General features: G+C 41.3%; 1 protein-coding gene across 2 annotated transcripts in view; it reads right to left on the minus strand.

The window, feature by feature from the left end:
• map3k5 (mitogen-activated protein kinase kinase kinase 5) overlaps window positions 1-15000 on the minus strand; it is a 54321-nt gene that overhangs the window by 21502 nt on the left and 17819 nt on the right. For both annotated transcript variants that reach the window (XM_027152502.2, XM_027152509.2), the window contains exons 3-10: window positions 14708-14731; window positions 11884-12077; window positions 10422-10590; window positions 8901-9007; window positions 3880-4050; window positions 3053-3165; window positions 853-1012; window positions 1-5 (exon numbers count right to left, since the gene is read on the minus strand). The exon at window positions 1-5 is cut by the window's left edge and continues 149 nt beyond it. In XM_027152502.2, coding sequence (XP_027008303.2) covers window positions 1-5; window positions 853-1012; window positions 3053-3165; window positions 3880-4050; window positions 8901-9007; window positions 10422-10590; window positions 11884-12077; window positions 14708-14731 — 943 coding nt within the window. The remainder of the gene's footprint in view (window positions 6-852; window positions 1013-3052; window positions 3166-3879; window positions 4051-8900; window positions 9008-10421; window positions 10591-11883; window positions 12078-14707; window positions 14732-15000) is intronic.

Here is a 15000-nt window from a genome sequence, read left to right on the forward strand (position 1 = left end):
GGTACCTGAGATACACACACACACACACACACACACACACACACACACACACACACACACACACACTTTTACAATTATTTGCATTATTATTAAGCCATGCCATAAAACACAGACAGTTTGGTGATGATACACCATTCTTAACCTCTGCAGGTTCACTCTATACCGCAGACAAAAAGTGATCGATAAATGAATCCCAAGCTATCTTTATCTCGTCTGCTTCCCTTACCAGCCGACATCTTCTCAGGAATGTGAGGAAAAGGGATCGTTTTTCAATTCTCATTGCTCTGGCTGCTATGACCACACGTATACACACACACACACACAGATATATATAGAGATATATATATATAAATCTGTGTGTGTGTGTCTGTGTGTGTGTACACTCACACACACACAGACAACTTTTACACCCATGGTGAGCAGACAGGAATATCAGCAGCCCCATCATGTGAAACTTTGAGGCTGGAACAGCACAAATCCACCCTGGGATCTACTCCTGTCAGTCAAGAGCAAGAATCTAAAGCTACAATGAAAAGAGGCTGAAACTGAAACTTTTTACTCATCGCAGGTCTCTGACAGACGTACGTACGCATATCTGTAAGCATATCAGTAATCCTGGGAGCTTTAGGTATAAAGATCTTCCCCTGAAACCCCTTTTCATTGTATGACTCAATGCCAAAAAGTGTGTGCTGTTTTACTTTCAGGGACCAAGAAAGAAAAGTGTAGAAGACAGTATAGAGAGCTGTCTGGCTGCAGGCCAGACGAACATGAGTATACTGTATGCAGTATGTATACAGGAGGTGTGTGTGTGTGTGTGTGTGTGTGTGTGTGTGTGGGTGTGTTTGCACATACCAGACAGGGGCTTTAAGTTTGAACAGCTTCTCAGAAGCTTGTAAAACACGGGTGTTGTCGCAGGCTAGAATGCTCGCACCCAGGAAAAAGCCCACATCCCAGTAACTCTGTAACTTATCCAGACTGCCTTTCTTTCCCAGGAGACTGCTTAACTTTACACCTGCAACACACACACACACACACACACACACACACACACACACACACACACACACACACACACACACCAAACGATTACAAACAGAAGGTTTCTCTCTCATTCATGTTGATTACTAAATAAAAAACAGACACACACTCGTCACACCTACACATTTATTTAGCCCTATTTTTTTTCGAAGCCTTGACGAGTTACACACTTTTACATAGTCGAGCGTTGAATGAAATCACTTTTAGTTTGTGGTTTCAGAGACGTGTTTGCTTTTGGAGGCCACATTACACTCCTCCAGCAAGATGTTTGATATTAGTCACCAGAGCTAGATGAATAAGTCAGAAGCTCCCTAAACACCTCCAGAACGTCCTTGCGTAAACAATCCTGACGCAACAACAGCACAAGGCCTCATCCTCCATACTAAAGCTCCGAGTTTCTGTTGGGACTCTGTAGAAGTCCAGCAAAAAAATATCAAGGTGTTTGTGAATGAATGAATGAATGAATGAATGAATAAATGAATAATCCAGTCAGGTAGGTCTGGACTTCTGTTCTTATAATCATTGTAGATTAAGGATGAGAAACCTTCCTAAACATTTTACAATCAACTCAACAATCACCCCTTTGGGCATGTCTGTCTCTTCCTGCACCTACTTACACCATGTTTGACTTGTTCCTCTTTCAGGCTGCTGGAACGGAAGCCGCAGACGTGCGGAGCTCAATTATGCATTTGTTCCCTGACAAAATTTCACTGTGTGCAATTACGCAGTGGGCGGCGACGCAGATGACAGATTTATTTAAAGTCCCGATCCAGATTCTGCAATACGCCTGACAGGCTGCTCAACTTGAGTTTCAAGATTACTACGTGTTGTCTTACAGAACAACCCGAGAGTAAACCACAGGAAAAGAGGTGCGATGTCTTTGTAAGTTCCAGCTCAACATGTCGTCGTTGTACTAAATGTATTAATAACAATGTCGTTGCGTTCGAGGCCGAGTGCCATAGCAACTGATACATTTACCTTCTGCTCTAATGATTAGGGTTTTTACACTTTTTTACACTCTGCAAGCTGATATTTAAAATCAAGATAATATTCTTAACAATGTTGAGATCTCCGGGTCAGAACCTGGTTTTAAGGGACCTGTGGATCAGTGTGAAATGATGTAAAATGTTCCTCTTTTAAAGAAGCTTGGCTCATGAGAAAACTGGTCATTAAGTTCATTCATTCATTCACTACCGCTTATCCGAACTTCACGGGTCACGGGGAGCCTGTGCCTATCTCAGGCGTCATCAGGCATCGAGGCAGGATACACCCTGGATGGAGTGCCAACCCATCACAGGGCACACACACACTCTCATTTACTCACGCACTACGGACAATTTTCCAGAGATGCCAATCAACCTACCATGCATGTCTTTGGACCGGGGGAGGAAACCGGAGTACCCAGAGGAAACCCCCGAGGCACGGGGAGAACATGCAAACTCCACACACACAAGGCGGAGGCGGGAATCGAACCCCCAACCCTGGAGGTGTGAGGCGAACGTGCTAACCACTAAGCCACCGTGTCCCCCTAATAAGCTTTACAACAATATTTAATGAGAAGAAAAAATTTTTTAAATGTAAACAAATGAAAATTGATGAAGAATGAAGACAGTAATTTTTTGTTTAAATGTTTGTGCTTCATCATTAATTCCTTGCTATTAATGCTGTCAAATTGGTTCTGTTGCTATCACTTTCTGTCATAATCGAATATGTCCGTGCTGTTTTTCATGTTTTGTGAGATTTTCTTGAGATTTCATGTTCTGATGTTGTGTAATTCCAGCTGTACTCTGCTGACAGTGACGTTTACAAGAGGCGAACATACGAACCTAAAGACTGGAAATTAAAAAGAGCCGACCTGCACATCGCATCGGATCAGATCAGAACTCATTTTACATCAGCTTCATTTGTCACTCATCACCACTCAAGTAAATCGCGGTATATAAAATGGTCTTCTGTCAACAAAAGTAGATTTCTGTGTGTGTGTTTTTTTTTTTTGTTGTTTTTTTTTACACACCCACTTTACGGAGCTCGAAGGAAGAGTCAAACTGGTGACCAGCTGCCAGCAAAAGCACAGCGTAGTTTATACCCGAGTGCAGAGTGGGCTCTGATTCAAACCCTCTCCTGAACCTAAGGGGGGTAAAAATAAAGAAATAACAGTTCATGCCATCAGTTTCTGGATAATAAAGGGAACAAATGATTTAACAGATATTTAAGCCACAATTCCTCCAAACAACCCACAAACACAGCATTACTTGTTAAAACACACACACACACACACACACACGCGCGCATGCACACGCGCGCATGCACACACGCGCATGCACACACGCGCATGCACACACGCGCATGCACACACGCGCATGCACACACGCGCGCACACCTATTATAATTCCATTAGAAGTTGGCTCACATTTGCACATCAACTAAAGAAATGTATTATTTAAGTAACAAAAACAATTTAGACTTTTTAAACTTTTAGCAATGGGTAAAAACAAAGTAAGAAAACAGTCCAAGCCGAAAAATATCTACGACCTTAGCAGTGCTTTACAAAATACCGACGCGTACAGGTTTCTTACATGGATGTTAAATTGATAACTTATTTCTAAACCATATTTCCACCTTCGGGCTTAATCGGGAACGTATAAGGAAAGAAATCATCATGTGTTAGAAACTTATTACAGGTTTTCCATTACAGTATAATTAGAAAATGTCGACTCATAACGCAAATCCCTTCGTATGTCATCTCGTCCGGTGTCCGTGTGTCACTTCTGTCCTTTGATACTTGGAACATTTGAAGTGAACAGAAAGTGTTTTTGTGCAGCAAATGAAGCTTTTGCTCACCAGAGTATGCTGCTGTCTCGGCTTTGAGCGTCGGTGAAGTGCGAGTCCTGAAACACGTCTTTATAGATGCGTCCGACCAAGCAGTAAATGTCCGAGGCCACCTGCTCTTCAGACTCCACCAGGGGCAGCATGATGTCCAGAGCTCGCTGTCTGTCCCCGGGTTGGTTCCTCCTGGATACAGAAGGAAGAGAAGGGTGAAGCCTTGTGGGTCAAAATCCGTCCCTCAAACTGAGCCAGAAACCAAACATGAACAATCAGGATTACTGATTATAATGCAATTGTTCTAAAATCTGTAAAGATTACTGTCCTGCTGTCTGTAGTTAAGAAGATAAAAGTCCTGTCCTTTTACCGCACTGCATTTATCTTAAACAGATACAGATCAGAAAACACACTTCTGTTTAAATGAGAAACGATAGTCATATTTCCTCCATCTCTCTCTTTGTACACACGTGCACTCAGGGGATTCCCACGCAATCACAGACAATGATAAGATTGTTATTTATTTGAATTACACGTTATTGTAATTGTGTCTCTGGAAATTCAGAAAGGGACGGGTTGCGTCAATGTGACATCGAGGAACCGGTCAGTAAACAGAAGGCAAGCGTGACATTATGATGCTGTCCTTCATTGCCCTGCATGCAGCTTAAAGGAAATTAAAAAAAAATAAATACATCCATTTATAATGAAATTCTGAGTTTCATGAAATTTACAGCATTTAGCAGATGCCCTTAGGTCCAGAGGGACCCAGCAGTGGCAGCTTGGCGGATGTAGGAATCGAACTCACAACCTTCCGATTGGTAGCCCAACACCTTACCCACTATGCTACCACATCCACCCATTCGTGACTTCATGTTGGTCTATTTTCAATGTGATTAATAGTTTTTAACATAACCCACGAAGGTCAGTGCCTCCAAGCTACAACACTAGTTTTTTTTTTAGCAGATTCGGGACAAGACGCGTCATGTGACATCACAACAACAACAACAAGCATTCAGCTAAAGCTCGGGGACAGAAAACACATTCTTCAGACGTGTGTAAGAATCCTATGCTTGTAATTTTGCTGCAACCAGAAATAAAGAAAATCCCAAAAGATTTGCAGCACTTCGACTTCAAAATCAAGCATTTTTGGCTTGGACAATCTCACAGACACACACAAAAAAAAAAACATCGCTGAGAAGGAAACAAACCCAGAAGCACACGACTCACACTACAGGTAGTTACCGGACCAACCGACACATTAACCACAACCTGACCGGCTAAAGACCTCAGAAACATTTCAATAGAAACGTATTTAATGTGATTAAAGGTGGAGTTTTCCTTTAAGGCTGTGGCTCACATGTACACGGTGGAAATCAGTCCTTAGTATAGTGAAATAGAGAGAAATAGTGACGTGACGTACGGCTAAGAACGGTGACCCATACTCAGAATTCGTTCTCTGCGTTTAACCCATCCAAAGTGCACACACACACACACACAGCAGTGAACACACACACACCGTGAACACACACCCGGAGCAGTGGGCAGCCATTTTTATGCTGCAGTGCCCGGGGAGCAGTTGGGGGTTCGGTGCCTTGCTCAAGGACACCTCAGTCGTGGCCGGCCCGAGACTCGAACCCACAACCTTCGGGTTACGAGTCAGACTCTCTAAGCTTTAAGCCACGACTGCGAGTACCGAATAATTCAGCTTAAAAGGTCAGAAATCTCCGTGCTGTTAATGAGACAGTGATGGATTAGATAACTAGTCATTACACTGTCTGAGTGTTCAGCAATGAGCCACTGAGTCACTTCAGACTTAGTGTTACAAAACCTGAAACCATTGGACAGATGAGTAATTTTGTTTGTTCACAAATGGAGTTTGTGTCCTAAGGGTGAGGACATTCTTGCACCTGTCTGCACAGTCATCGCGTTGACTTTGTCCAAAATACGACTTAAATCATGGACTGCTATCTCAGTTACAGCAAAAGTTTAGGAACCCCTGACAATTTCCGAGATTTTCATTTATAAATATTTAGAAAATGCGCAATGTGCATTAAAACTAATTTAGACAGGTGCATAAATTTGGGCACCCTTGTCATTTTGTTGAGTTGAATACCTGTAACTACTGAGCACTTATTAATTAGAACACACGATTAGTTTTTTGAGCTCATTAAGCCTTGAACTTCATAGAGAGGTGCATAAAATCATGAGAAATGGGTATTTAAGGCGGCCGATCGCACGTCGTCGTTCTCTTTGACTCTCCTCCGAAGAGTGGCGACATGGAGGCCTCAAAAACACTCTCAAACGACCTGAAAACTAAGATTGTTCAACATTATGGCTTAGGGGAATTCTACAAATAGTGTGAGGAACATAGTGAGGAAATGAAAGACCACAGACAAAGTTCTTGTTAAGGCCAGAAGTGGCAGGCCATGTAAAATATTGGAGTAGCGAAGGATGGTGAGAACGGTCAAAAACAGCCCACAGACCACCTACAAAGACCTACATCAACAACTTGCTGCAGATGGTGTCACTGTACATCGTTTGACAAGTCAGCGCACTTTGCACAAGGTGAAGCCGTACGGGAGAGTGATGTGAAAGAAGCCTTTTCTGCACACAAGCCACAAACACACATTTGGACGAGCCAGCTTCATTTTGGAATAAGATGCCGTGGAGTGATGAAACAAAGATGGAGTTATTTTGTCATAACAAGGGGTGTTATGCATGGCGGCAAAAGAACACAGCATTCCAAGAAAAACACTTGCTACATGCAGTAAAATCTGGTGAAGGTTCCATCCTGCTGTGTGGCCAATGCTGGTCCTGGGAATCTGGATGGATCTCATGGATTCCACTCAATATCAGCAGATTCTTGAGAATAATGTTGAGGAATCAGTCACAAAGTAGAAGTTACGCCGGGGCTGGATATTTCAACAAGACAACGACCCAAAACACTGCTCAAAATCTACTCGGGCATTTAGGAAGCGTCCAGAGGCTGTTATTTCTGCTAAAGATTGATGTGATTTTTCTGTTGGGGTGCCCAAATTTATGCACCTGTCTAAATTCGTTTTGATGCGTATTGCGCATTTTCTGTTGATCCAATAAACCTCATTTCACTACCGATATTATATTACTGTGTCCTTCGGTTATTTGATAGATCAAAATGAAATTGCTGATCCAAACACACAAATATTATAGAAATGAAAATCATGGAAATGGTCAGGGGTGCCTAAACTTTTGTACACGACTGTAATCCATAACTTATTAAATGCACGGTCATTAATTATACATGTAACTCTTAAAGCAAAAATTCTATTGATAGAAATGGAGTGAGAGAGAGGGAGATAAAGAGAAAGAGAGAGAGCGAAAGAGAGAGAGAGATAAAGAGAGAAAGGGAAAGAGAAAGAGAAAAAGACGGAGAGCGAGAGAGAAAGAGAGAGAAAGAGAGAGGGGGGAGAGAAGAGAGACGCGAATAGAGAAATAGAGAAGACAGAGCTAGATAGAAAAGATAGAGGTTTATAGAAAGATAGAGATAAATAAGAGAGAGAGCGCGAGATAAATATATCTGATAAAGAGAAAGAAAGATATAGATAGGTCGAGATAGAGAAAGATAAATATATATATCAATATATATAATATATATATATAGTAAATATAATAAAAATATATCTATATATATTATATATATAAATATATATCTAATAAATATTATAGATATCTATATATATATATATCTATATATATATATATATATATATATCTATATATATATATATATAATAATACATAATCTATATATATAGGTAAATATATATATATAAAATAAATATATAAATATATAGATATATAAATATATATATAGAAATATAATTAGAAAGAGAGAGAGAGAGAGAGAGAGAAAATGAACAACTACAAGGACAAATAAGGTGATTAAATAATACAAGAGTGAGAGAGAAGATTGAAAAAGTAAATACCGAGGTAGGAGCGAGAGTCCTGCATTATTCTCTCATCTTTACATAGATCATCCCACTTCTGCACCTACACACACGTCTATATAGAAACACAGCTCAAAATCCCTCTCCGCTACAGCGAAGCCTCCACCAGGCTCACTGTGCTGCTTCATTTGCAAACCAGCATTAGATGTCACCGCTACGGGTTTGTACTTCCTCACATCTCCCCTGTGACACACATGAGTCAGTGGACATGCCGGGCTCTGAGGCGTGACATGATAAAGCGTCCCCGGGGCAACAATTACCAGAGAATTTCATGTCCCCCTGTGAGCTCGGATCCCACGACTGCCTCTTTTCATATCGCAAATAAAACACAATTAAATCTCTCTCCGTGTAACAAGGCGTTATCGTTTCATGGGCTGGTGCACGAGTGGAGGAAGTCGTTAATAATGCAGTTGAAAAGTGTTATAAACAAGATCAATAAATAGTGTGAACAATGAACAGAAATGAAATATGATCTACCCAGGAGTGATGAGTGTGTTACAGACAAAGACACATCACATTAATATTGACATCACACTAATGCTTTTGTAAATAAAACATAATGACAAGCAAATATACAGGGACGAGCCCCAGGGAAGAATATTACAAGAGTCTGAATAACAGCCATTTTTACTCTCTCTCTCTCACACACATACACACACACACACACAGACACACACACACACAGACACACACACACACAGACAGACACACACACAGACAGACACACACACAGACACACACACACACACACACACACAGAGAGACACAGACACACACAGAGACACAGACACACACAGAGACACACACAGAGACAGACACACACAGAGACAGACAGACACACACACAGAGACACACACACAGAGACACACACACAGAGACACACACACAGAGACACACACACAGAGACACACACACAGAGACACACACACAGAGACACACACACAGAGACACACACACAGAGACACACACACAGAGACACACACACACAGAGACACACACACACAGAGACACACACACACAGAGACACACACACACAGAGACACACACACACGTCACCTGTTTAGAGCGAAGGCATAGTGGAATTTCACATGAGGGTTGGCAAAGGGGTCAAATGTAGGAAGCTTTTCTAGAGTCTCAACCAACTTCACAATGGATTCATAATCCTACAAAGAGACAAAAAATTAATAATGTAACTAAAGTGGAAAATTTCACTGAAATCTCTCACTTGTCCAAAACCAACATAGAAATAAACACCTCTTGTGATTGATCCGTGAGCTCCGTTTTGTTAGAACGATCTTTCACAAGCGGTGAGAGACGAGGATTTCATTCCCAACGCACTGCATTATTAATAAATTCCCTCCTGCATCATATTCTTGAGCCACTGCACAGCATGAAACCCCTCAAACTGATAAATTATTCAGTCAACCTTTACAATATGTCTTATGTTGATATTTTATTGACGAGGGATGAAGTGACATACGCTAGTGGCGTACGCTAGATACATCGTATGCTAGTGGAGGTGAAGAAAAGCGTCTAAATCCCTTTAGTTATTAGATTTAAACCTTGTGTCAGATTTAGTTAGTTGGTCTAATTAGACAGTTTTGCTTATTTGTTTTGTTCATGGCTGGAGTTGGATCAGACTTCATAATACTTTAGAGCAGACGGTTTCCTCTTTACATTTAGTTACATTATACAGTGTCTGGTTTTATTAGACTTGACTGTGCATAACAAGAAATTTTGACAATTTGATTGGACTAGATTGTCTGCGTTTATTAGAATACCGTACCTACGTCCTTTAGATCGGACTACAGTGCTCACTCCGTTAGATTGGACTGTGACTGTATAGTTTAATACGGCTGTTGGCTTATGCGGATCTTTATTAGATTGGACTGTACAGGATTCTGTTAAACTGGACTATTTTGGTTTCCACTGGTCTGTCATGGTATTGGATCATGTCATGGTAGTTTCCTACCTCTGTTAATCATTGTTCATCTCCCTACGATCGGACTGCATTGTGTACTCCGTTATACTGCAGTTATATCGGACAATTAGACTGACTCTGTCCATCTTTGTTAGATTTGACGACGCAGATATCCACTAGGCTCATAAATAAATAGCCTGTGTCCTTTTGCTACACCGGTTCATCACTCATGTCCATTCAACTGTACTGTGCCGACCTGCAGCAGACTGAAGCTGACTGTTAGATCAGATTGTATTTGCTTATTGGAGACAGGAAGCCAAATGCAGATAGACAGAGTCCCTGGAGACTCGGAGCTTATTAAACATTTACTCTCGTTTCGGCTCAGAGAAACTCGACTCCTTCCTGCTTCTCAGTGGGGATTTGGAGTTCTGATTTAGAAAGTGACCTGTACTGTATATTCTTCTAAAATTACCATCGACTGCTAAAGACTTAAAAATAGTTTAGATCTTAAATCTCTCTCTGATAGATATAGCTAAAGGACGTAAGCATTATCACCAATTTAAAAACCATTGGTACCCGGTATCGATTCTATTGGTGCAGTAAAGACCAAAAGACATTACATAGATTTGGTATCTAGTGAAACTTGACGATCTCACCTGTATGTCTCGGTAAGATAAGAGAAGGTTAATCACGATGTCAGCTGACAGACACTCCACATTGTCCAATCGCTGCTGGATCTGCCCCAACTCTGCCGCAAGCTCCACCCCCGTGTAAAGCTCCCGCGCCTTGCGGATATCGTTCAGAATGGTCTCCCGGAAGTACTGGCTATGAGAGAACCACAAATGATCTGCATGTCAGTGTCAATGCTGTGCTGAAAATGGAGCTCCACCCAGCAGACAATATCTGTAATGGTGTCTTTCCGCGAACAGACAGAGTATTGTTGGGAAAACAAAAGCTCTTGTTTGGCTGGGAATCCTCTTGGTCAGCGAGGAATCGAGGTTATAAATGGGATTTGCACATAATGTCATTCCGGAAAAAAACCTGTTATTGTTACTGAATCCATACAAACAAACCACCAAGAATCTTCTTGTGACCGGCTTTTGCTCTGTTCTGAGCGAGCAATGCATTTTCGCACATGGTTTTTAGCTCGAGACTCGATATAGTTTTTCTTTTCCCACATGACTTCTTAGCACACGAGTCGTCACTATTCGTATCTTCCACCTGTCTAACAGAAGCGTCTAAAGTGCCTCTCTGTGGCAATCTGTGGTTTATTTCAATCAGACTGAACCAGATGGAGTTCCATTTAAATTTTGTGTGATAAAAGGCTTAGCAATGATCTGTAGGTTGTTTGTTGGAGCATGTGACACATGAGGCCATTCTTACTTCATCCACCAGACTTACAATGAAACCACAGAGTGCCAAAATGTACACCTATAATTAGGGTGCTCTATTACTGCTGTATGTACACAGTAAGACCTTAAAGCATGGGTTTGTTGTTTTAAAGCCCAGTGGTGTTAAATATAATCACGGTAAACATTGTAAAGCAGTCCCTTTATGCCCAAAAGACCCCACCTGCAGTTTTAATACCTAGTGACGTGTCATTTTTGGCACAAAAAAAAAAGTGCTCTAGAGGTCTGGGCTGGAATTATTTACTTATTTTATTATTTATATTTTTTCTTTTAGATGTAAAAGTAGTACCAAGATCCAGTTGGCATCGAGTTAAACGTCTGGGAGGGATTTTTCACCTACTTTTTGACATGTGATTATTATAGCGATATATTCAATCGTGTGAAAATCTAAAATTTTTAAGTAACTGATCTTATAACTATAAAAATAAGTCAAAAGAAATCCATCTAAAGAATTCTTTAGGCTTAGAGACTTCTCTCAGTCTAACAGCCATGACTCAGAGCTTACTCGATGTAAAACAAAGAGGAAGTTGCGCATTGCACACACACACACACACACACACACACACACACACACACACACACACACACACGTGTAATCATTAAGCTTTATTCATAATATCCAAACATGAATCAAAAAAATCGAATAACAAGAATAATAAAATCAGACACTGAGACCATCAGAGTCAGAATGTGTGTAAGTTTTACTCACCAGGAGCTGGTCTGTGTGCTGGTGAGAAGCTGGGTCAAACGATCCACCAGAGGCAGGCAGATGGGACCGAGCAGAGCCTCGAAACTGGGCTGCATCAGCTCACTGAGGCCTTTCATAAGGCTGCTCTCACAGCAGTACACCTTATTCTGAGGAGTCACGATGTACGGAATAAACAGGTAGTTCGCTGCACATGACTAGAGAGAAAGAGAGAGAGAGAGAGAGAGAGAGAGAGAGAGAGAGAGAGAGAGAGAGAGAGAGAGAGAACGATATAAAATGATAGGCACTAATCAGTAGACCATGATGAAATTCAAATATTCATGAACACCATGTACACAATGAACCAGTAGACAATGGAGTGGAAGAGATGAAGAGAATAAAGCTCAAAGTTCTGAAAATAATGCAACGCATTTATAGACGACATTTGGAAAGACAGAGAGAAAGAACTTGCACATTAATGCAGCCAGCTTGTCAATCCTTCTGTCTGTCTGTCAGTCAATCTATCCATCTGTCTGTTCATCTACTCGTTCGTCTGCATGTATGTACTGTATCCACGCATGCATCTAATTTCATAGCAATTTAATTCTAATATTATAAGTCATCTGTGAAAGCTTTTTTTTTTTATAATCATTAATGTAAAAATTCATGGTCATGTACAGAATAAACTGCCCACAGAGAGAGAGAGAGAGAGAGAGAGAGAGAGAGAGAGAGAGAGCTCTTTAACTCCAGGCTTTGGCTGCAATACAGTTCTAATATTAATGACAATAAAACTTTATTAAATTGAGCTGAAGTGACTTGGCAGCCATTAGTGATGCAATGCAGGAGCTATTATGAGGAACCGTGTGTGAGACTGCATACAAGTGTGTGAGCAAGCAACTCAAAAGAATTCTCTTTCTCTCTCTGTGTGTAATATATATATAAAGTTACACACACACACACACACACACACACACACGTCCGGTGTGGTCAGAGACTTGGCAGAGTCATCTGTCACAAGCTCATTCATATTTTAAACAGTGAGGCATACAGAGACTGCGAGGCAGATAGAGGAGGGGTTGTACTTTCCTTCCATTTAGAAAGTAACTCCTTCAAAATGAACCTTTTCAGCTGCATTATAAAGCGACACTATTAATCTATAATAGAAAACTAGTGCTAATGCCGTGGGCTCAGCCTCCATTTCCTCTCTGCTGAATGTGAGGACTGATTTCTGAGAAAAATGTGGAGGGATAGAATAGAAAAAGACTGGAGAGAGAGAGAGAGAGAGAGAGAGAGAGAGAGAGAGAGAGAGAGAGACAGACAGACAGACAGACAGACACACTCACACATCTATCGAGAGAGAGAGACACGCACACAGTCTCACACACACACACACACACACTATAGATAGATAGATAGATAGATAGATAGATAGATAGATAGATAGATAGATAGATAGATAGATAGATAGATAGATAGATAGATAGATAGATAGGGAGAGGGAGAGAGAGGGAGAGAGAGAAAGAGAGAGAGGAAAGAGGATTAGTCATCAACTTCATAGAGAAGCAGAGGTCAAAAGAAAGGACAGTAGGTGCCGAAGAAGAAAAGGTTAAGAAGAAATGAACAGAGTGAAACAGAAAGAGGAATCACACTCTAGCTGTAAGACAGAGAGTCAGCGCTGGGGTTTCCTGCTACCTGCAGCTCAGTGCCACCTGATCTCCTGAGCCACTTATAGACTCACTAAAGCCTAGTGAGCAACCCACTAACCCTGCGCTCTCCATCTGCTGCCACACAAAGGGAGACAGAAAGACAGACAGAAAGATGCGCGCGCACACACACACACACACACACACACACACACACACAAAGTGAAAGAGAGGTTGGAAGAAGGAGCTTTTCATTACCAGACCAGTCAGGTGCAACTGCTATTTCCTGACACGTCTTGGACAAAACCAACTCATTTATATCTCAGTTTCACTGTTTAAGAACACAAGACTGAAGTGCGGCATTCTGGGAAATCCCTTCATATGGTACAGATTTTCCACTCCATACACGTCTAAAAGCTACAGTTGAACCGAAAGTAAAAGCTGTTTCTCTTTGCAGATAGTGATCAGGGTTGGGGGCTGTCTCTATGTGACACACAAAATGTTTAAAGTATATACGTCCATCAGCCGTAACATTAAAACCACCTGGCTGATTATTGTGTAGGTCCTCCATGTGCTGCTGAAGCATGGGGTAAACAAGACCTCTGAAGGTGTACTGAAGAAGTTATTTAAATCCAGTAAGTTAGGAGTTGGGGCCTCCATGGATTTGACTTGTTTGTCCACAGATGTGAGATCGTGGTCTGGGGATCATGAGGTCTTCCATGGTCTAGTTCTGATCCTTACCTTTTGCCAGCATTCTGTGGGATCAGACCAGACCAATCCAGCCAGGTTTCCCTTCCTATGAGCCTTGGCTGCCCTTGAACCTGTTGTCGCTTCAGTAGTTGTCCTTCTTTTGGTAGTTTCTACCCACTGCATCCTGGGAACCCCACAAGACCCGTTTTTCAGCCTTACCTTACAACACATCACCTTTGAATACCGACTGTTCACTTGCTGACTAATCATCGAGTGATTTATTGAGCGCTGAAACGGATGTAGCGAATGTTTGTTTAGTCTCTTGCCGTTGCTGATCTCTGACCAGAGATGAAAACGTTTCCAGAGACGGTTTTGTGCTACATTCATCCTCGGGCATTCTTTATTTGGAGTCATCTAATTACATAAAGCATGAAACCAAACAAAACTAAATGCATCATAATTATTATCTAGTAGACTCTGTGTGTGTGTGTGTGTGTGTGTGTGTGTTTACTCACTGTGTTTTTCTGGCACACAACCTCCTGAAAAAGAAACACATGGGACATGTATGAGTTTAGAAGCCCCTCGGTGAGGCCAATAAAACTTTACATCATCTGCTCCAAAACCTTTATTGAATTTGAGTCCTTAATTTAATCCGCATCTGTACACATTAGCGTTAGTGCTCCCAATAAAGCTCCTACAAGCACACACCATCACAATCAGGCACAATATTGGCAAAACTGACAATATTAAACTTTCAAGGCCCTTCAACTCTTCTGACTTTCTATCCATTTTTGATTACCGCATATCC

Source organism: Tachysurus fulvidraco, chromosome 9, assembly GCF_022655615.1.
Source record: "Tachysurus fulvidraco isolate hzauxx_2018 chromosome 9, HZAU_PFXX_2.0, whole genome shotgun sequence".
Classification (NCBI taxonomy): Eukaryota; Metazoa; Chordata; class Actinopteri; order Siluriformes; family Bagridae; genus Tachysurus; species Tachysurus fulvidraco.